The 25,005-nt window shown below is 31.8% G+C and overlaps 1 protein-coding gene and 1 long non-coding RNA gene across 2 annotated transcripts; both read right to left on the reverse strand.

Annotated features, from left to right (window-relative positions):
• Window positions 1-1,400: 1,400 nt before the first annotated feature.
• LOC134690533 (perlucin-like protein) lies at window positions 1,401-7,108 on the reverse strand. Its single transcript, XM_063550496.1, has 6 exons — window positions 7,043-7,108; window positions 5,769-6,073; window positions 5,356-5,429; window positions 4,750-4,834; window positions 4,370-4,582; window positions 1,401-1,513 (listed from the first exon to the last, which is right to left on the reverse strand). The coding sequence occupies exons 1-6, from the start codon at window positions 7,048-7,050 to the stop codon at window positions 1,506-1,508; spliced, it is 693 nt and encodes a 230-aa protein (XP_063406566.1). The 5' UTR covers window positions 7,051-7,108; the 3' UTR covers window positions 1,401-1,505.
• Window positions 7,109-17,903: 10,795 nt separating this feature from the next.
• Window positions 17,904-23,091, reverse strand: LOC134690534 (uncharacterized). Its single transcript, XR_010101960.1, has 3 exons — window positions 22,997-23,091; window positions 20,107-20,407; window positions 17,904-17,974 (listed from the first exon to the last, which is right to left on the reverse strand). It is a non-coding gene; the product is annotated as an uncharacterized LOC134690534 (long non-coding RNA).
• Between the last annotated feature and the right edge of the window lie 1,914 nt (window positions 23,092-25,005).

Consider the following 25,005-nt stretch of genomic DNA (forward strand, 5'->3'; position numbering starts at 1 on the left):
TATTTAATAGATTTAAATAATAAGTTGTCGTAATGATGGAAATGTTGGAAAGGACGGCCGCAATTTTAGATTTTGTTTTAATGTTTTGGTGTGTTGACTATTTTGGTGTAGTTAACTGCATTTACAACGGTTGATTGCAGGGCTAGAATGACCAGTTTTGCAACCAGCTTACCATGATGATGAAGTACTGGTCAATGAGTCACAGTCATAGTATAAACGATGAAAAGAATCAGGACCAAAGTCGTGAGACAGTAAAATGGCAGTTCAGTATCTTACACCTCGGATACTGGCCCTCGGCGTTAGTCGACATAACACTCCCCAATCAATAATAGGTTTCGGAGTGTATGTTGACGCGAGTATTTACACCAACAAAATGTAGACTGTAAAGCGTTGGATTTGTTTACATTATTGAAAGTAGTGTGTCGTTGATCCATCCATCAGTAAACCAACATCGTAGATAGCGGCTAAAGAGGAGCTGACCAAACACGTCCGTTCAGCTGTAATGACTGAGACGTGGTTGATTGGAGTAGAATACAGTGTATTTACATGTTTTGAAATTTTAGATTTCAGAAACGATTCCAATTTGTAAGGACAAATAAAAACGTATTAGTAGTTTGGATTACATCCCACTGAAAATCACTTGGTCTGTTTTAAAAATTATTGTGATTGTGTGACTTTAAACTTCTTTAAATTGTTAAACATTTGGAAATTTAATTATACCATCATGTTTCTGAACTGGGAATGAGAACGTTAACACTTTAAAGAATACTTTATCATTAATTCACATAAAAGCGTATCAAGATGACAATTGATTGCCATTTTAGTCTAGAAAATTTTATTGATCCGGAAAGGTGTTCAAATGATTATGGAAAAGTTTTTTTTTGTTGCCTACGTACACACCAGGTTTGTTGAAATTTTGTGCAGACATTTTAGATCAAAGAAGGCTGATATACGGATATGTATTCTAAAAGAGATAAAACAGGAAAGGATTGCGATTTTTTTAAATGTTTTCATTTCAGATGTTCATGCCAGGAATACTTGTTTGTGGTATACTTGTCATATCTAAATGTGCTCTAGTCATATTTGAGAATATGATATGGTGACGGATGATTGCTAGAACATGTAACATTAAAATGAATATTAATTAAAAATCAAGTCAACCGGAATGTGATAATATAGCACAAGACATATACCTAAACAGCATGTATATATAAAGATATATGATTTGACACACTGTAAGGACAACTGTCTATGCTTGAAGGCTGTAGGTTAACATCTCAGTCTATTTTTTATTGTGTTGTGAACGTTATGAAATCCCATTTTTTATGCAAGTTGTCATACTTAAACAATTCTGATTTAAAAATCCAAACACATTTTTGAATTTAAGGTTTTACTGAGTGATTAAAATAACAAAAGCATATGCAATCTTTATTTTCTATTTGTAGTTCAAATTAACTTTGATGAGGAACTTATATCTCTCTTCTCGGACATCAGTTTAAATCTGTTCAATTCCCTGAAAAGAATAAAAAAAAAATTCATTAAAATATAAATATATAATTCGTCGGAATAACAGTCCAACAATGGTAAATCTGTAAATTTGCAAATGTTTTGTTCTTCCCTGACTGGGGTTCGAACTCATGCTACTGAGATATCGTGGCATCAAATCGCCTTGCAATATGACCAGCGAGCTAAATCACTCGGCCACCTAGGCTCAATTTGCATGCAATACAAATTTCTTTGCAGAGGGGATAAAGCACAAACAACAGTTACCAAAAGACCGAAAAAGTATATTTTTACAAAACACATTTGACTAGTAGGTCGAACAACTGAGGTTATCAAACCATGGATTATTATAAATAAAAGGTTCTTGGTACAGAAAATATAGTTCAAAAGTAAAAAAAAACCAAAGAATCATATCATAAATCGAACATTTTTCTGTTAGCGCTTTCACCGCGCCTTCAACAGACATAATTGTTATCGTTGATAGTAACGACTTGTGACGTTACGTTATTATACGTACTGCGGTAATTGTAAATGTCTTACGGAGTCTTATTAACGGATCGAACTTCACTTCCTATTTAATGTGGAAAGGGAAAATTCAAAATACATCCCTATTTTAAGATGTGGAAGATGAAATTCCGCGTGAAGCTAATGAACAATATTTAATTGAAATGTTTAAGCCGACATTAAAAAGGAAGTAAATTTCGATCCGTTAATTAGATTCCGTAAGATATTTCTAATACCGCAAGACGTTACGATAGATAACGTAACGTCACAAGTTGTTGCTATTACCGATATCAATTCTGACTGATGAACCGCAGGAAATGCGGTGAAAGCGCTAACAGAAACAATGTACGATTTATGATCTGCTTTTTGTGTTGTTTTTTAATTTTAAACTATATATATATATATTCCTTTACTATAGATAATTTAGCTGATCTGTAACAATAACATCTTCATGCCTTATAAATCATGTACTGTAGTACGCCGCTAGATTAAAACTGACGTGGAAAGGTAACATATGGCCACCGAAAGCTCTTTTTTTGAGAGCCCAGGTGGTCGTGTGGTCTAGCGGGACGGCTGCAGTGCAGGCGATTTGGTGTCACGATATCACAGTAGCATGGGTTCGAATCCCGGCGAGGGAAGAACCAAAATTTTGCGAAAGCAAATTTACAGATCCAACATTGTTGGGTTGATGTTTAGACGAGTTGTATATATATATATTGATGTTTAGACGAGTTGTATAATACATTATGTACACAGCCATGTATCACCATCATTGATGGCGATCCGATGGATACATCTGTTGTAGGGTTGTCACTGACTCAGACGTACTTATGAATATAATTATTTTCTGTGACTGTATCTTACATTAATTTGTAGGATATTTGCTATAGATAATTTAGCTGATCTGTAACAATAACATCTTCATGCCCTATATATCATGTACTGTAGTACGCCGCTAGATTAAAACTGACGTGGAAAGGTAACATATGGCCACCGAAAGCTCTTTTTTTTGAGAGCCCAGGTGGTCGTGTGGTCTAGCGGGACGGCTGCAGTGCAGGCGATTTGGTGTCACGATATCACAGTAGCATGGGTTCGAATCCCGGCGAGGGAAGAACCAAAAATTTGCGAAAGCAAATTTACAGATCTAACATTGTTGGGTTGATGTTTAGACGAGTTGTATATATATACAACTCGTCTAAACATCAACCCAACAATGTTGGATCTGTATATATATATATATATATATATACAACTCGTCTAAAAATCAATATATATTGCGGTTTTTATCCAACGCAATCATGGGTTTGAACGTAGTTTTCAATTAAGACTCGTTTATGTTTGTTCGTTTGAGCTTGAATCATATTTCCCCTTCGGTTTATATGATCCGTTCTTCCTATATTGACTCTTAAAATTCAAGAGTCCATCTAAATATGAGGGTACATTTTATATGGCCTTCCAAATACCGTTTCGATCCCTAACATCACTGAAGAGACATTGATTGTCAAAGTCCGGATCTGGTGTACAAAAGAAATATTGACACCTTATGCTTGATGCATAACATCGTGGCCACAAGTTTTCTGTTAAGTATTAAATTTATATTAAGATCCATTTTGTTACATCTTGTGATAAATTTTATTTGGCAATCGCCAATGGCAGTCATCAGGGTTAAAGAACATCAGTTGTTCGACCTGTTAGTCAAATGCGTTTTGTTTAAATATACTTTTTCACTTTTTTGGTCTTTTAGAAAATGTTGTTTGTACTGTATTTAGACCCTTACAGGTCGAACAACTGATGTTCTTTAACCCTGCTGACTGCCATTGGCGACTGCCAAATAAAATGATCACAATATATATATATATATATATTAATAAATTAATAATAAGTAAAACAAATAAAATTCATTGAAAGAACATCGTATGTTGGAACTCTTTTAACATAAAAATAATTAGATCAACATCATGTATTAAAGGTGCTTCAAATGAAAGTTAGAACGATAAAATAATCTGAACTATTTCAAAGAGTTATCTCTCATTGAGAAAATAGAAAGACATTAAAGGAAAGTAACCTAACTAACTTGTAGTGTGTCATTCCTACGCAATATGGACAATAATAATAAAGTCATACACAGGAGGTTTTTGTAGATGTACTGGTTATCTTACTATCACAAGCAACAAACATTGTCTCATCCGGGTTTTGAGAGTATATATATTAGCTTACTGCTATATTGTGCAAGCTTCAGTTTGGTAATTGTAAAATTTGTATTCTATTTCTTGCATTGAAATTAGTAAATGATGAAAACAATACAGGAATTCGAAAAAATTACAGGAGCTAACAAAATGTTGATAAATGTTCAAATACTTACAAAAATTTCTCTCACAGATATAGTAGTATCCAGATTTGCAGTTAGTGTCGACCCATGTACTTCCACTGCCACTGAAAGAAACACAATTAGAACTATGACCTTTGGAACCACTACCACTGTGCCAAGATTTAAAGGTAGCAAGTGACTGGTCTACACTCCATCGCCATTCACCCTCAATTAAATCCGTTAGACCTATCCAGTATCCGCCATTTTCTATAAGTATATAAACAAGAAATGCATTTTAAAGTTAAAAAAAAATGTTACTTCAGTAATTACTTCAGGCGAATATTATAAAAAGTAAGTAACAAATGATAGATTAAAAAAAACCAATTGATGCATATGTATACGACTAAAATAAAGGAAAAAAAAACCACACTCACTATTAATTCTTGTTGAATGTAACCATTCATTCTCTGAAGAGTTTTCAATCTTTACAAGGTATCCACCAAAATCCCTGCAAAGTCGCTGTATAATAGATTACAATCAATAAAATTATGACCCTAGTCTTTGCATGTCTCGTTTTCTTTTTTGTCAGTCATTAAAATGTTCAAAGTGTTCCGACAATTTATAACGCTTTGAGTACATTCCATATTTAACAGTTCTATGAGATAATACTAGTGTAGTAGTATAAAGTTTCACTGAATTCGAACACCAAAGTGTGTTTGTTTGTCGATGTCGATTTTAAAAGACAATAGCTATGAAATGAAAATAAAATATACTGGATAATAATTTGAACTTTTTTTCTCAAAAGCATTACAATAGAAAATTGATTTCCGCTCAATGTTAGAATCTCGGATTTTCTTAGTTTTCTTGATCCTAGGTATTATATAATATGTTTGTTTGTTTTGTTCACACATCGTTGTGAATATATATTTGGATGTCATACAGCATAATTGCAGTTATATCTATTACCCTCAAGTAAACGGCATATGTTTATTTATTCTAGTATCCCAAATACTTTAAAGATGATAATTATCAATATTTACCTCAGCCTCATACCAGGGGGCACCCTTTTGAGAAAAGTAGTAACAATGGTTTTGATACTTCTTCCACTGACCTTCTAAATATAAAAAGGACCTTGACATAACTTGATTTATTTGGTTTCTAATTGTCCTTCCATTAACTCTCATTGACATTTTTGTTTATTCTTTTTCAAAAGCACACAGCAAAACGCTGTTTAGAAATTATTTCACAGACTTTCGTCGTTGAACTTTCTCAATCTTGTATGTTTAACGTTGAACAGTGAATGTATGATATGTTTTAAGAACCATATGGCAATTCAGTTTTAACCAAAGTACTGGTAATAATGCATAAAAGTTAAAATCAATGATTATCCTAACTTTTTATAGTGTTGTTGTTTTGATATTTGTAATTAAGAATGCATTTATCTTAAACTCACTCTTCAAGTCTTTTTTCAAGACAACGAGATCAGTTTCCACTTTTTTAATTACTTTTCCAATGGTGCTTTTCATTGTTACCAAGTGCTTTTTCATGATATTAACGGTTTTCTGAATATCATTCTCAAGCGTCCCCACTGTCTTTCCTATTATACTGTCCACTGTTACCAGTTCATTTCTAGCATCATCTAAATCCTTCTTCGATTCATGTGTTAAACATGGTAAATTTTGAATTTTTAATCCCAATGCAGACTTGATTGTGCAGAAAAGGAAAATAACTAATATTGTGTGCATCATTGAACAAATTCTACAAATTATAACAAGTAATTAAATAACGTGAAATTAATATATATGCAGTATGGTGATCTATAGTTGTTATTATATCCAGTTCATGTATACATTGGCTTATCAGTGTGTTATCAACATTCATTCCAAATATGAAATCAAAATTTATCTAAAATAAAAGATAACTGTTAATATATTTTTGGAACTTGATATTCAATTTCCCCAAAAAAGTTTAGATGAAAGTCCTTTTAACCTTGTTTTTTGATGCAATGAATAAAGGCAACAGTAGTATACCGCTGTTCAAAACTCATAAATCCATGGACAAAAAACAAAATCGGGGCAACAAACCAAAACTGAGGGAAACGCATTAAATATAAGAGGAGAACAACGACACAACACCGAAACGCAACAGACAATACACCACGAGAATAACAAATATAACATCAAAACCAAATACATGAATATGGGATAGACAAGTACCGTGCCACGTCTTATCTCAAAAATAAGAGAAAACAGAAACGAACAATATTATAACAATGGCCATCTTCCTGACTTGGTACAGGACACTTTTAAAGGGGAATAAAAGTGGTGGGTTGAACCTGGTTTTAAGGCATGCCAAACCTCGCACTTTAATGGCACAGTTAAATATAACATTGAAATGAAAACAAAAAATTACAGGACTACAATACAAATAAAAAGCAGAAACATACCAAATTACACCATTCTTATAAAAATCATATTGTGCTAATCTGTTTGAAATTTCCTTATTTTTTTCTTATCATGTTGTTGTGTTGTGATGTGATTAGGAAGAATCTAGCATAGTATAAACATTTCATTTTTCCCAAAATGACGAATAATAACTATCGGATTTTTTCGACTTATTACTCATTCATTATAGCAACATTTAGTACATATCAAATGAGTAATTTGCCTTTTAATTAATGCATCATTATTTCAAAGAGTTTTTATAAAATTATTCAAAGTTACTTACAAAAACATAAACAGAAGAAAGACCTGTACTGTTGACTGTAGTCTGTTTGTAACGTCCTAAATAACATTACGTTCTCTCTTCGATACGCTTTAAAGAAAAATCCATGACAAAACTCGTTAAAAGGAAACAAGATGCTGAACTTTGAAATCTATCCTTTTTACATTGTTTTAAAAACATGCAGCTGTTGTTGTAATCAAATATCGTTAAAGTGTAAACATTAAATTCTAAAATCCTATCATATGTAAATTGTATTCGTACACCCGTTGGTTGCAAATTTATAGAATTCATTTAAAGAGCCTTGTACTATTACTAGTAACCCACGGGATTGAATTGACTGTAGACAATATGCAAATGCATGATGCCCTTTTAGTGACAACTAAACAACAAAACATCTCCTTTTGAAAAAGCATTCTCATGTTTAAAGGCTAATGTGGAAGATGTCTAGCCTTACAATTAAAATAGAAAGTCAAGCGCTGAATATGTCAACTTCCCCGCTAAAATACTAGTAATTTTCTTGTAAATTGATATAAAAATATCATGTTTCCCATAGTTAATAAGCATATATCACATAACATATTGTTCTTCAATCAAAAACAAATCATCTTGTTTAAGATGAGTCTTAGTACAACATATCGCCAACGCTTAATATAGTTACAAAAGTTTGCAAATATATGGAGCCCTGTTAGTCTAATATATTAGTATCGTACATATATAGATCTAGATTTATCCCTTATAGTCTAGCGCTGTTTGAAGATTTTAGACGACACGTTGAAACTTAAAAACTTAGCATTGAATTATACATGTGTGAACTTCATCGTTGGAGATATACTGGTAATTGTTTTTCTGAAGATGCACATATACATTTAAGCATATTGTATACATAAATGAAAAAAAACCTGAAATCATCCGATGTGAAGTCGCATGTTTTATGATCAGTACGATCAATCAATAAGCGTGGACTTATTTGACATTACTTGCTCCTGTTACCTGTTTAAGTATCACATTAAGTCAAGACATTAAGCAGTATCGTCTTCGTGTTCTTTTAAATTACAATTATGTTTTAAATAGTAATACTTATGATGGGTTGGTGTTTAAAGTTGAGTGGTGAATATAACATGCATTTCAGTGGTTGGTATTATTGTGGCATGTAAAGTAACTCTGCTTTGTACAAGACCGACACGCTGAGGTTTTTAATGTTGACAAGGAAATACACCGTTGAAAGAGATGTCGACCTACCTGCTGAATTTGTGTTTCGTTTATCCGACCACTCATGTACTTACTCCTAAATGCTGTGTAAATAGCGGAGTAGCAGTAAAACCTAGCATTAAAATATCATGGTTGAATTATACAAAAGGTCAAAGCCATGGCTTCTCTCACTCAGATCGAGCATACTAGCAGAAAAAATTTAAAAGAATAGGTAGGAATAGTACAAGAAGGATTACATGTATTTCCTATTTTATTCACCCTTTCTTATATAACAAATTAAAACAAATCATTACAATGATTTAAAAAAACTTGCAAGAAACACTTGCAAGATACAATGCATGATACTTATCCTTGTTCATCTGTGACACATATTCTAAATTCCTGAGGTTTCAGTCGCATTTTCGGAGTCAATTTGCTCTCTCAGATAGCCACATTCCTTTTGCACTGGAATCAAACATCAAGGAAATTATGCTAGAAAACTAAGACAAAAGAATACCATATCACTTTGAAGATAAATAACACCGATTTAGGTGCTGCTGGAAAGTTGATACATCGTTCAAAAAGAAACAAGAAAACTCCCGACGTGAACATTTTAAGATTGTACTTTTTGTCAAATAGCTTATCAAGCAGAAACACCTTAGTATTGTAAATGTAAGCAAAATATTAAAAACAATTTTATTGTATTTTAGTAATTTTAAACTTTAATCCAGCATTAAAATAAGTACATCAACACGGAACAATGTAAACCGTTCTTCTGGTTGATACATATATTTTCCCGTTTCATCAGACAATTAAGTTTGATCTCAAAATTATTCCATGTATCTAAAGTGAATACTCAATGCCATTAAAATATTTTAAATAATGGTTTCAAATTAACTTAAAAAAATTATTGCGTACGACATCACTTTTATTATTTTCTTTGCCACAAGATGACAAACATTAATACGCGAATATATGTTTTTTTTTATGAATATAAAAAGAGTTTTAAGATACCAAGAGGTAATTTAAAGTAACAAATGGAAAACAAATTGCCAAAAACATGAACAAAGAAAAACATATAAACCTAAACACAAGAAAACACCTCACAAACAACTAAAGATCAAGCAACCGGGCTTGAAATTAGGTGTTATGGCAAGCTGTTCCTGTCCCACTAGTAGCAATTATAGTGTAACTCGTTATCAAAATCAACATATTACGGCTATAACTCCAATTTGGTAACATCACAATTCATACGAGTACATAATTGTAGTTGCTATCAGTAGCAAATATCCAAGGTAAACTGTAAAATAGATATTCTATAACAGTCAATCATATTATGATAAAATAGTTCAAACGACCAACTGAAGTACTATAAATTTTTAATAGTTATCGTCTTAGCGAATTTAATGAAGCATTTTTAAAAGCTGTTCATCTATTATCCATCAGCTGCTTGAGGAAGTAAATGCTAGACGTTTTATGTATATCGATTCAATTCGATTGTTGATTATTGATGGTATGGTACTTGTTTGATGAAGAACACACGACAAAGCAAAATAGTCTTTAAAATGAACTGATTAACTAGTATCATTCTTAGAAATATTTTTTAGTATTAGTGATTAGAATTACCAAACAAAACAATTCAATTTAAGAGAATTTTACTCGTCTGAGAATGTAATCATATATTTTTTTTCTGTAGAAGTAATGTCGTTATTAAGATGTTAAAATATAAGACTGAAAATGTATTATAGTGCTGGAAATATAACTGATGATGAGCTATTGAATTAGGTTATATATTTAACCATATTATTACATTTTTTGCAATGAATTACCTTCATGGACATGTTTCTTTGATGTTTAACTTCTTGTGAAGAAGACGGAAAAGGATGTAAGTAACTCGGTTTTATAAGACAAGCGTTATAAAAGGCGGTTATAAATCATACAGAACTGGACAAAGCAGAAAAATACAAAAGTGCAGTGTTCTTGAAAGTTTATTGAAAAAAAAAGCAATTGAAAAATTGGCAGGAAATAATTTCTCTAAATTTTGCCTACATTTCCTAAACTGTATGGGTCTATCAATGCCCATGCTACGTCAATCCTTAAGAACTCAAATATTGCAAAACACCTATCCTACCTCAATGACAAATATGTTGTTGTCCCCGCAGATAAAGCCACAAACAACATCGTTTTTGTGTGTAAAACTCATTACATTAACTGCTTGATAAACACAAAGATAGAATACTAAACTTTCTGGTAGTTATATTTTCAATGAAATTGGCATAGTATGATATCAAATAAAAATCAGAATCTAGAATGTTATAACAATATGAATATGTTTTTGTACTGAGACAGAGTGTAGATAAAAAAAATAGTAGATTAATTCGGAGTGAACAAGTACCCGGCCATATCCATCTGATGAGTTGAGCCTTTTCAATCGATTTGTATAGTTCGTTCTTATGTTGTATTGTTATACCACTGTCCCAGGTTAGGGGAGGTTGGGGATCGCGGTAACATGTTTAACCCCTCCACATTCTGTTTGTATGTGTCTGTCCAAAGTCAGGACCCTGTAACTCGTTTGTTTATGTCTTACTTGGTATGTAGTATGGGCTTTGCACATTGTTTGAGGTCATACGGTGATCTATAGTTGTTTTAAAATATCTGTTTTATTTTGCTCTCTTGTAGAGAGTTGTCTCATTGGTAATCATACCACTTCTTCTTTTTTTATATCATCATAATGTAATTAGTTTCATCTTTAAAACTGTCATCCGTAATTTTTGAAATATTGAAAAGATACCTGTCTGTATGTGAAGGTTGTACTTTCATCTCTTTGTCTATTGTCGTTGTTTTGTTGTGTCAATGGCTTCTGTTTGACATTTCCTTTCGTATCATATTAAACGAACCGACAATTATGTAATTAATACCAATTCACCAGCCTTAGTGTCGTGAAAATATGAGAAAATGCAGAAAGCTTAAAATTATGAGATATACTTAAAAAAAAAAGAGATATGCGGAAGACCCTTATAATTCCAAACAGGATGTCAGTTGTTATACTTAAACAAATTCAAACCTAAAATTCAAACGGATTGATGATTCGATCTACAAAGTAATTTCAAAATTAAAACGGATTCAAAGCTAAAATGTTCCACCATCTCAGTATCCAGCTATTCGGTACTGGGTTAAAAAAAAACATTTGTGTTTCTAAAACTTGCTGTTATAAAAGTTTTGAAATTATTTAAAATTAAGGAATGTATCTTCCTCTTGCAAAGCTCTGATTTGGCTATACTTTTTGTCCCTTTTGGCTTATATTTTTCCATCCTTTTGATTAGCTTTGATTTTCAAATATTTTTGCCTCTAGCATAACTCACTGGTATTAAAGAGATAATCGTAACTGCAATTACGATTATCCCAATATGGCGACGGCAGATATAGGTAATCTTTACAGTCATTTTTCTCAAATGTAGCATGTTTTTGTCACTAGTTACTCAGCTGCAAGGTTGTTCTATACCATTACATCATATTTTAATCGTAACGGTGCACTAGAATTGTCTAAGCGCTTTGAAAATTGCCGTTGAAAAATTCGGGATGATAATCGTAATTCGGAACAAAAGATAATCGTAATTATAGTATTAAAAAATGAGAAGATAATCGTAACTGGATAGTGTTTTATTGATATTGACACTAAAATAGATATATGTGATAGCACATGATGAAATTATGGTGATGAATTATTCACGTTTCAACATCTTATAACATATCTTTTTGTGCATATATAATTATTAATGGTTCTAATGAAAACAGCTACATACTCTTATAACATAAAATTGGAAGGATGAACAAGCTTCAAGAAATTTGGATATGGGAAAAACACGAACTATGTTAAAGTACAGAAAACTCCCAAGAACTAGGAATGTCAAAAAATATTGCAGTCAGGATTCTACTTCGTATTTGCCACTGTAGGGATGACGCGCCACCAATTTTGCTCTTGGAAACCGATAAATTAATCCACATTGCACCATTACGATCCTTATATGTCAGTTGTATTTTTAAAGACAAATTTATCAACTAGCTATTAATGAGCATCAGTTAATAATCTTGTCTGCTTTGATTCAACTTAAAAATATTGTCTGATCGGTTGTCAGGTGGAATTTTTGAAAATTCATAAACATTTAAAAAAAATTCTAATTAAATATTTCGTGGAAGGGCAGACTAGATTTTGTTAGTGTATTAAGACTATAAACTCTAGTTATCACACACACAAAAAATAGAATTTTTCGAAGATATGCATTTTCATCATCCAACTTGAAAGACTGTCGTCAAATTCTTTCAGTAAAAAAATAGCTATTCGAACACACCTTCTCCGTTTTTGTTACTCATAAGTTAGGTATTTCACTTGACCCATATATTTCATGTTTTATTACTGTGATTTTTTTGTGTTATAAAGTCAACCTGTAGCTTTAATATATATAAATGAAAGAATCTGAAGCGAGACGATGTATGAAATATTCTTACTTTGTACGATATCAAGACAAAATACTCAACTCAAACACGCCCTAACATAAAAAGATGCACTCGATTTTCCCTTTTCGATACAATTGTTACTTTTTTTTGGAATTTTTTCTTCAGTCACATAATGGAAGGGCAGACACGAAAATTACTGAACTAATAGATTGATATGTTTTCCTTCCGTGGTAGTTTTTCAAAAAAATCGGAGGTTATGCATTTTTTTCATCCAGCTTGAAAGATACCCATGTCGTCGAATTGATATCTAACTGTTCTGTTTAACTATGTACTAGATAAATTAAAATAAAACACCCCGTAATTGAGGAGAAAATTGCAATTTTGTTTGTTTCTATTAACTTTTAAAATTTTTGTCACTATAGTAAACAATACAGTAAACACTTATCTCTAACAAAGAGCTTCGATTCTTTTGTTCTATTTCCAACTGATTGGAATGAGCGAAGAGGCAATTTTAAAGGAAGTTACGATATGTGGCAATACTTGTCAGGGAAACGCATGTGTCACCCTCACATCAGATTTGTGATTAATAAAATTGAGAATGGAAATGGGAGTGTATCAAAGAGATAACAACCCGACCATAGAAAAAACAGCAGCAGAATGTCATCAACAGGTCTTCAATGTCGCGAGAAACCCCCGCACCCGGCGGCGTCCTTCAGCTGGCCCCAAGACTGTTAAAGAACATTGATTTATCCTGAATAAAAACATAGTAAATATAGCAAATATTGTTTTTAATCATTTATTACAAGTGGCTATATGTGCTATTTCTTCCCCCGGGAAGAGCCTGTTGGTTCAATTCTAGCCCATACCCTTTATGCCAAAATGAAGTAGTAAAGACGTTTAGTATTCGCCAGAGACAGTTTGACGAGATATTTTAAGAACAACAGTTTTGTACTTTTGGGATATGGAATATTGAAAATCCCCTTCCATTTTCTCCCAAAACAAACCAACCTTAAACGCGCACATATCATTGAAACTTTGAAAACAATTAGAATATCTACTTACCACATTTGTCCACTACGAAATTGCTTTTAAACGCACATCTTATTGCATTTTAATGTCTCCTATAGACATTCCAGTTTGTTTTACTTTATAAACTAGAAAGATATCATTTTTTGCTGAATGTGAGAACCATTTTTTATCGATAAATATTAGACAGTACTTCACATATGAACGTACAACTTATGTTACGTAGTGGACATTTTGATGAGTGTCGTAATGGACAAAACCGTTTCGATCGTAGTGGACAAAAAGTTTCGTAGTTGACATCAACCCTATTCTATGTTGATAACATACTGAACAAGCCAATAATTGAAATAAATATTTATTTATGTTGTAAAAAAGAAGAAAAACATACTGAAAATTACATGAAACTAAGCCTTGTTATTTGTTTTGCAGGAATAAAATTGAAAAAATAAAAATCTCCAATACTTGTTTCGTAGGTGACCGTTTTGTAGTGGACATATTTATATGTTTTTTTCATCCACAATCTCTATATTGCAATAGTAACAAGAAATACAATTGAGAATGGAAATGGGGAATGTGCCAAAGAGACAACAACCCGATCATGTAAAAAACAACAGCAGAAGGTCACCAACAGGTCTTCAATGTAGCGAGAATATCCCGCACCCGGAGTCGTCCTTCAGCTGGCCCCTATATACATAAATATATACTAGTTCAGTGATAAGGAACGCCATACTAATTTCCAAATTGTACACAAGAAACTTAAATTAAATAATACAAGACTTACAAAGGCCAGAGGCTCCTGACTTGGGACAGGCGCAAAAATGCAAAGAAAGATTATATTCATCAAAACACGTACTAAGCTGTACACTGATTTTGTTTTCTAATTTCAAAACCAGATACTGAAGGAGATTTGAACCGTTTCGAAGTGGACATTAACAAAAATACGGTATAACTCTGGTACATTTGGTGTGCTCTTTTGTGTCAGCAATTAAACTGCCGTTATTAAAACATCATTTCTTTTGTAAGACCCTTATGTTTATATCTCTTGCAAACATTGAGCATGAATGTTGAATAGGGTATCTAGGGAAATGCCATTTTGGTTGTTTCGAATCATTCAGGAATCAATAGCTTATTAGTCCCTCTGAAAATAGTATGTTTCTTTGCTTAAAAAATGTTAAATCTAATTCCATGTACTGACTGCACCAAAAATTACTTTTAAAGATCAAACACATTTTTTTTTAAAAAGAACTGGGACAAGAAATCACGGTTTTGTAGAAAAACGCCCATAAATCGAGAGATATATAAGTAAATTTGTCTTGGATATTAACCTGTAAGTTTCTTCATTTATTTTTATTTTCCGTTAATGTCATCAATAAACTGTAAATTTGCATTCTAATACACACAATACCATTGAAATGCTGAAAGTTACATTTAATATTTTTCAGTTACTATTATCCGATAAAGAAATTACGATTATCAAACAAGAAAATATCCATAGAGTTACGATAATCATCCTAAATTTTTCAACGGCAATTTTCAAAGCGCTTAGACAATTCCAGTGCACCGTTACGATTAAAATATGCTGTAATGGTATAGAACAACCTTGCAGCCGAGTAACTAGTGACAAAAACATGCTACATTTGAGAAAAATGACTGTAAAGGTTTTACCTATATCTGCCGTCGCCATATTGGGATAATCGTAATTGCAGTTACGATTATCTCTTTAATACCAGTGATAACTGCAGAGATATCATTCTCGAAATGCGGATATGGTGCGGAAAAATTTCTACCTATTGTGTTATTAGGTTTTACTATGTATTAATTCATTCTTTCGTCTAGTATAATCCTCAACCTTAATTTATAATCTTTATTTGAAGTTCAAAGTAAATAATTCATCTTTGATCAGCAACTGATATATCTCCTCTCGGACATCAGACCTATCTGTTCTTTAACCTGAAAAGTATTTAAAGTTTGATATGAAATATAGATATGCATACTATATCAATCTATAAACGATAAATTGGCTCATGAATGATACCATAGTGAATTTCATGGGACGCAAAATAAACTTACAATAAATTTAAATGTTTGTGCATGCATTATAATTGAAAACGTATTATAGCATACTGAAGTTAGTGCACACAAAGCAGACGAAAGTGCACAATTCAGTTTGTCGATCCTTCATGGGTTGCGAAGGAGATGCTATAGCAAATCAAATGGCGGAAATTTATCAAAATAATAATAATCAGACCCTAATTTAATTTCAAATTTGTTTCTATATTTTGTCAAGCTATCCTTTTTTGACAATTATAACATTCATATCCCGCATCTTGCATTTAAATGAATCGATGAGGAAAAAATGCACGGAAATTATAAAACAAAATTACAAAAGGAAACAAAATGTTAACAAATAATGAAATGCTTACAAAAATTTCTTTCACAGATAGGGTTAAAGTTCATTTTGCAGCCAGTGTCATACCATTTAATTTGTTCTGTGTTAAAACGAACACAATTATATAAATGTCCTCTTGAACCAGAATTACTAATCCAAGCTGTGAAGGGAGCAAGTGACTGGTCTACACTCCATCGCCATTCCCCCTCAATTAAGTCCGACAGACCTATCCAGTATCTGTCACCTTCTACAAATATATATAAATGGACTTTCTTTAATTAGATCTAAAAGAAATAAAACGTTGTCAATTTATACGGGCAGATGATTTAAATTATAGTAAATATATTTAACCAAAGAATGACATATAGTTTAATTACTTGTAGATTGTTGAAAATAACATGTTTAGCCCTAGATGTCTTGTTGGGTTGTATCATTAATAAATATGCCAAATAAATTGTATTTATTTATTAGTATAAAATTCAAAACACCATTTATAACTGACATATTATTTAAACATGGAAATGGAGTTCAAATATTGAAGACTTGTGTACGAGTGAGGTCTATTTCTAATCAACTAAAAGTTACAATTAAAAAGATCGACATTAAAATTGTCTGTAAGTCCAATTTGTAAAGGACAATAAAGTGAGTTATGACCGATTAAAAACTTACTATATTGTCTATTTGAATGTAACCATTCATTCTCAGTTGAGTTTTCAATCTTAACAAGATATCCACCATAATCCCTGCAAAGTCTCTGTAAGATATAGTATATTACGTCTATTTTCCTGTCATAGTATCCAAGGTACAAATAACGTTTTTATGTGGTATAATCATTATTTGACAGTTATCATACAATTACAAAGTCCTCTGAAATAAGTTACTACCTTAACGTTATGGAGCATCTAATATTTGATATTTCTTTCAAATAAATTAAATCTACTTTCATCCTATTTTAGTCAGTGTTTATAATAACTGAACATTGGAAATTATGTGGGATGGAGGGGGTGTCAGAATGGTTTTTTTTTCTTTTACATATATACATTTTATCTACAGCGGAAGTATAAGGAAATTGAAATTACTGCGACACGTTTGAAATTTATGAAAAATGATAAGAGGTTTTCATTTCAAACTTTATATCATACCTTGTTCGAATATTGTTAATGTAAGGTAACATTTGCATGTAAACATTGTCGACCTATATAACTTAGGATGAAGCAACGGAAGAAATCAAAAAAATAAATTTTACTATGATAAATTGATAAATAAGATATATATTTTTTGCTGTTGTAGGTTGCACTTTGTAAATCACGTGTGATTTGCAAGTCACGCCTCTTTTGGGGAGAAATTGCATGTGCATTTAATACTGCTACTGTTTACATAGTTGTTGCCATGGTTTTCAATTAAGACTTGATTGGAGAATTGAATGGATATACATAAAAATGTCTATTTATTTAACTTATTTTTCCGGAGAACTGGAAGACATTTGGGTGTTAATTGAAAAACTCAGTGCGAACCTGCAATGTTTATAAATGGTAGGCAGTAAAACTTGAAAATATGCCACACAGCTTTATGTTTTTATTAGTGCCAAAAAAGTAATGCATGTCTCCGTTCCAGGGAAATATAACATTCTCCTCAAAACTTCCGGAATGAAGAGTGACTGCATATGCAATTTAAGCAGTTCCTATGGAAAATTGCATTGCTGGTTTTACACAAGTGCAACCTGTAACTATGAACATTAGGGAAACGGCTTATGCTAATTCATTCTACCACCCTAGACATTTTCAAAACTAAAATAACAATATTTACCTCGGCTTTATACCAGGGTTTACCCTTTGAAGAAAAGTGGTAACAATGACCTTGATACTTTGTCCATTGACCTTCAAATATTTATATGAAGCTATAATTAAAGGCAACGGTAGTATTCTGCTGTTCAAAAATCATGAATTCATTGTGAGAAAACAAATCTGTTTGTGTACAAACTAACCCCAAGGGAATCCATAGGATTGATTTAGTCTCATCTTTTCAAATATACATACAAAAACGTTTAGAATATAGTAAAGTGCTCTCGACCTATGAAATTGTAAGATTTAATGTTTTTAATTGTAAATAATGAATGTTAATCATGTTCTTAGTACGGGATTATCCTATTAGTTGGGTATATTTACAATTCAAAACAAAAGAGGGACGAAAGATACCAAAGAGACAGTCAAACTCATAAATCTAAAACAAACTGACAACACCATGGCTAAAAATAAAAAAGACAAAACAGAAAAGCAATAGTACAAATGACACAACATAGAAAACTACAGAATAAACAACACGAACCCCACCAAAAACTAGAGATGATCTCAGGTGCTCCGGAAGGGTAAGCATATCCTGCTCCACATGTGGCACCCGTCGTGTTGCTTATGTGATTACAAATCCGGTAAATAGTCTAATTAGGTAGGTCACGTTCATGAAAGGGAAGGGATTTTAGTTACGACGTAAGGAACATATCCGATATCATTTGTGAAACGGTTATTACATAACGGTCAACCAACTCGTGATGGCGTCCGTAAAATTTACGAAGGGATGATTTCAACTTCACCAATTGGAACTCTTGGTTAAATAGATTCCTTGTAACCCACTATCACGAAAATCATGATAGGAAATGCAAGCACGGGGATATCTAATTTTTAGAGAATAAAGTATCTATCTATCTATCTATCGATATCGTATCAATTGGGAGATATATACCCCGTATACAGTTGCTGCTGGAATGTTGCCACTTAGAAATGGAAAGTTCACAATTGGAAAGCTGAAATCATCTCTTTTGTCGTAAAGTTTTGTTTTCAACCTACCCTCATTGTCAATTTCTAGATGTTAGTCAAGATATGAAGAAGACTTAACTGTATCTGTAGTATCCTTTATCTCCAGTTCGAAGAATTTCCATAAATGAGTTACAACTGCCCCGAAGCACATTTTGAGATTGAAAGGATTTATCTCAGTGATTGTATCCGACTTGAAGATGAATCGTAAATAAATTAAAAAAATCTGAATAAGTTGAAGTTTACGGGTGCAGGAAAACTTAATTGCTCCTCGAATGTCATAATGAATTTATTATTAACTTAAAATTACTGAAAGATATAGACAATACCAAAGCAATACCAGAAAAAGAAAACAAAATTTTTTAAAATACAAAATCACATAAATCTTTTAAACTTAGCTTTCCAAAACTCTGATAACTGAAAGGTTTGGAAGAATTATTAATTTCCAATATTCTGATAAAAATAAACCAACAGGCCTTGAATTTGTATATATAAAAAAATATATAATACTATTAGAACATGAGCTAGCCATATTAGTATTTCACTTAAAAAGTCGGACTTTGAAATTAAATAAGTTGTAACTCAACTGATTTGTTTTTAATTTAAACTGTAAATAGAAAAACTAGGATAATTCTTACTAAAATATTACATGATTTACATTCATACTCACAATCTGGAAACAACTACAATCCCGACATTTTCTTTGTACTATTGTGTCGCCCATTGTCTATAATGCACTTTTCAATATTTACAAAATTAAATAAACAGTCCTTACAGCACCAAAACTAACTTATCGATGAAATGCAAAAATATGAAGTCATGCATCAAAAATAAACATTTAATTTACATTGACCATGCTGACTATAAAACTAATTCCTAAATAAAACCAATCAAAGATCATTCGGTTCTTGAGTAATATTCTAAGTTTGTAAGAGAATGATAATCCCTTTCTTCATGACAAGTACTAACTATCGCTCGTACTTTATCATGAAGATATGAATTATCATTCTCTTTCATATTCACATCACAGGTTTTGAAAACCATGGCGTGAGTAAGGTTAACAGAGGTATTATTTATGATGATTCATTTGATATCATATCAGTAAAATATAATCATTATAAAGGCAAAATTAATGAAAATGATGTTGAAGTCTATATATATATTTTTGTTTGTTGTTTAGAATGTCTTTAACTAAAACGTACCTTCCAAATCTTTCGACATAAGAATAAGGTCAGTATCCACTTTTTTAACTATGTTACTGACGTTGGTTTGCATTCCCACCAATTGGTTTTTCATGATATTTAGTGTTTTCTGGAACTCATCTGTCAGTATCCTCACGGTCTTTTCAAGGTAATTATCTACTGTTGTAAGTTCTTTTCTAGCATCTTCCAAATCCGTTTGGGATTCATCAGTAAAACATGGTAAATTTTGAATACGTATAGCTAATGCAAACTTGCCTGTGCATATCAGGAAGAATACGAATATGTTGTACATTGCTTGATGCTACAAATACACAAAAAATGTCAAATACAAATATATTAGAAGTTAACAAGTTTCATTGTTTTTTTTATTTCCCCTAGAAAAAGACCAGACATATGGCTTCGTAACTGATGTTGCTACTTTAAAATTACATAAAACTATTTTATTTATAAAAAGGCAGTGTAAAGGTATATGAAATAACATTGATTGTATTGTTTCAAATCTGAGAATTGGAATGCATTTTGTAGTTCACAGAAGAATTTTGTCAGTTTAGTAATTGCAAGCCAGGATCACATAGGTCTGTGAATGGCTTTACTATTATGAAGAATAAAATTAAAAACAATGCATACATCTGTTTCCGGTTGATTCTGCAATGATCAGAGGTTATATTCACCGATAGTTGTTAGATAGTAAATATAAACCTGATTTTGGCAATTTTTTGCCTTAGTCTTAAATATATTATCGGATTTTTTTTTGCAAACCATCTCATTGATAGCCGTTATTGAAAGTCTTTAATTGAGAAACGCATTATACCGGAGTTGGAACTGTGTAACCTATGCAATATTTTGTCACTTTTTTTTCTCGTTGAAACAGGTTTTTTCTTTCTATATGTTTTAAGCATACAATAATTTTTATTCCAAAATCAATTTTGAGATAACTGCAGATTTTTTTTCTTCTTTTATGTAGAAGATATACAAGTTCCTATGCCACAATTAAAGTTCTCGAATACTACATGATCTCTTACATTTTTGTAATAAAACTTGTTATGAATGCTGTCAATATATTATAATCATATGTTAATGATATATAAGTGAGAGGTACTGCAAGCTAATAAACTATGTTCAATCCAGCATTTTCTGGAGAAAAAAATGCCTATTCCACGTCAGGAATATGACAGTTATTATCCAATCGTTTGATGTATTTCCGCTTTACAAATAAATTATAAAGTATCTTCATTTAAAACTTTCTTATTTACATTTCCTGCCTCTTGAATGCTAAAATTTCAAGTACTTCTTATTTTGTGTTTGTTTCTAAAACATTAATTTTTAAAGTGTGATTTGCCTGATATAATGCATGTCTGGTGCGTAAACAATCAAAGGAAGGTTTATAAAAAATGTTTATTAACTTTGTCGATTTGTCAATTGTTTCAGACATTCTGGAAGATTTTTGATAAATTGAATGTCAATGTTGATGAACCCTTTGTAAACACGATTGACTTTGACCAAACAATGATGATTGCTTTTTTGAAGATAAAGAAAAGGTTTACATCTTCAGGTAAGTAATTTTTTTAAATGAATAATTTGGTTCCTTTAAAAGAGAAAACATCATTTTAAAGCATCATTAGGGAAATACATCTGAGAAAAGAATTTTTGTACTAGGAAAGAACTATTTTATAAAACAAGTATGTTATTAAAGTAACAGATAACTATGCAGAAATGTTGTATCATATTTTAACCTGTAAACATAAATGTGTAAAAGAGTTATCATAACTTTTTATTGTACATATTTCAATAAAATTTGCAAAAGAGAAAAAAAAAGGTTATTATGATTATCAACGAAAACGGTCGTAAGTTCGAACACCATATGTGTTATAAATTTTTGAAATGTAGATTATAATATACAATAATTTCAGTTGACAGTGATTTATTGTAAAATAATATACTGTCAAAATAATAGACTGACGTCTAAGAAATAGTTTGGGTGAAAATATATATAGCGCATAATGATAATAAATTGATAAAACTTTTTTCTTGTAATCTGGCTACAAGGGGAAAAGTACAGACAGATTAATTCTTGGACATTCACAAGAAGACGAGATGAAACGATAATCCGTGAGATTCCCAATATCAAGTAAGGGGTTCAATTGTAAAACAAAAATTAAATTAAAATGCAATTATTATCTCATGTATCTACTTTTTCACTTTGATTGGAGCGTACGATACAGAAAGTAGATTAACGTATGATATCATCGAGAACTTATTTGTAGTATTTATGTCACAAAAATTACAAAATTGTTCCCTGCTATGTTGTTCGGTACGAACATAAATCAATGTTTGAGTCCTCAAATTTGTTCTCTAACCCTTGGTGTAGGTAGATGTATTATTGACCCGTTTGTTTATATCAAAAGTATTATTGAATCGAATATGAGACTGTTCACAAGATTCACACAATTATTGTCTCATTGTGAGAGACAATTTTTTTTAGAATTTATTAGCATGATGTAACTAATGCATAACACATATTAAGCTTCTGTTATATTTTTATAACTACGAAATAAAAGATGACATTATGTAATTCAAATTGGGGCATGCATTTTAAGCAGAAGAGTCTCAAATATACCATATAAGTTTAAAATCAATGCCTTCATTAATGTAATATATTTTTTCAAATTTATCGTTAGGTCCTTCGAAAGGTCAAACCAAGGCTTCAAATTTGAACTACTCACAATATCATCCTCTTGTATTTTCTAAAGTGTCCGTTGTTCAAGCTTAGAAATTATGCGCAATTTTACCCAGGGTTCCCCATCTGTCTATACTAATGTATGATCAAATACTTGGATACTCTTTGTTATGCCGTGAAAAATAATGGATAATCAATTAAACGAGTACTCACGTTATGTTGATTTTTTCCAGTTCTTTTATCCAACAGATTCTGTGTCAACTCTGACGTTATGCCGAGCAGAGATCTATTCAAGGACGTTCATAACATGTTCCTTTATATTGTGCATGAAAAGTTCTCAAAATTATTAAGTTATGTTCTACTTCAAAAGAGCTTAATATTTAAAAAAAAAGTCTTTCTAAGGAAGTCCTTAAAATGTCATTTTGATTCTACTTGTAAAAACGCGTAAAGAAAAGTAATCGTCAGCTTTAACTAAAGAGATTATAATTTAATGAACCCGTTTTAAGATCATGACCGAAATGTGGTCGAATTACTGTGTCAATAGCCGGTCAGCACTGCGGTTTTGAGTTCGAAGTCCTTGAAATCTTAATTGACTAGGATGTCATTTTTCCTATGGAATATATGTTGTTATGTTCGTGCACTCCGGTTTCCTCCACCAATAAAAATGACACGAAATAGCATAATAGCTCTGAAAGTAGTGTTAAACGTCAATCAATCAACCAATCACATCATATCATGAAATATTTTATTTTTTCGTATTGTTCTGTTTAAAGATGTTTTGTCCATTAAATTTGCTTGTGAAAATATTCTTATAATGCATGTTTTTTTTCAGCCATATTAATTATTTAACCTTGGTGTTTCCCTTTTCACCTTTCAAGTTGTGCATGATTTCGTTCTTTAGTAAAAAAAAAACCCAAGAGGCTGTCACAACGACAGCAAACCGGATTTATCAACATTTATTTGTGTCCTGGCAATATCACAAGAACCATTACTGATGATAAGTGAAAGTGAAAATCGTCAATATCAAATTTGACCTCAATTTGGTCATCAGTATCAACATATTAAAATTTGAAAAGCTTAGATTGAATAGTTCATGAGTAAATGCAACAACGACAGGAAACACCATTTTACGATCTTTCAAGAACCATAACTACTGAACGGTAAAAGTCAAAATCATCATTATCAAACTTGACCTCCATTTTGTCACCAGTAACAACATATTAAAATTTGGGAAGCTTTGGTAGAACAGTTCATGCGTAAATGCACGGACACTCAATTTTTCAATCTTTCAAACACCATAACTCCTGAACGGTAAAAGTCAAAATCGCCATTATTGAACTAGACCTTCATTTAGTTGTCAGTAACAACATATTAAAATTTTAAAAGCTTTGGTTGAACGGTTGATGTGTTAATGCACGGACAACATTTGATTACCGGCCGACCGCCCGCCGAGCATCCCTAAATCAATAACCGACATTTTTGTCACAAAATTCCGGTTACAAACACATATTAACTCGTATTAGGAATCAGCAGATACTAGATTTTCAAATCTCAGAGAAGAAACAAATCAAAATGTTATCAAAGGTTCCAGGCCCATACTTAATACGCCAGACGAGCGCTTCGTCTACATAAGACTCACCAGTTACACCCAGATCAAAACAGTTAAAAAGCCAAACAAGCACAAAATGAAAAAGCATTGAGAAACCAAAATCTGAAAAGGTTCTGCATAATAATCCTTGGGTAATCTATGTCTGGGTTCAAAGGGATACAAAAAACTGAGGGAATCACAAGCGTCCACAGGGTCAAAAATTGAAACAGCACGTTTAATTATGCTATGCGTATGAAGGGCTTTTTCTGAATTTTCCTTCATCAGGAACGCTCAAAGCCAAACATTTGAAATCCGGGGATGTATAAGTACTGAAACAAATGAAGAGCTATATAACAATAATACCTAGAACTACATTGTAGTAGCCAAATTCATCTTAGGTCAAATTTGCCCTGAGGGAGTTGATACTTTAAAATATCTTAGGCCGTGCAAAAATGTCGCTATTGAATTGATACACATACACATCGTTTTGATCAATAAATTCGAGATGAAGACAATTGAACTTATGTAGTGATAATTTCAGTTGGTTTCCCTCATAACTCTAGATCCTTTAAATCAGATTTTGTGCCAGGAGCACGTCCTGTTTTGATATACTTATAGAGTGAAAGTGCATGAG

The sequence above is a fragment of the Mytilus trossulus genome, chromosome 11 (assembly GCF_036588685.1).
Source record: "Mytilus trossulus isolate FHL-02 chromosome 11, PNRI_Mtr1.1.1.hap1, whole genome shotgun sequence".
Lineage (NCBI taxonomy): Eukaryota > Metazoa > Mollusca > Bivalvia > Mytilida > Mytilidae > Mytilus > Mytilus trossulus.

Coding starts and splice junctions, on each gene's coding strand:
- LOC134690533 (XM_063550496.1), bottom strand. Junction 5,430..5,768: donor CTTGAAAAAAGACTTGAAGA/GTGAGTTTAAGA, acceptor TTTTATATTTAG/AAGGTCAGTGGAAGAAGTAT. Junction 4,583..4,749: donor ACATTCAACAAGAATTAATA/GTGAGTGTGGTT, acceptor ATATACTTATAG/AAAATGGCGGATACTGGATA.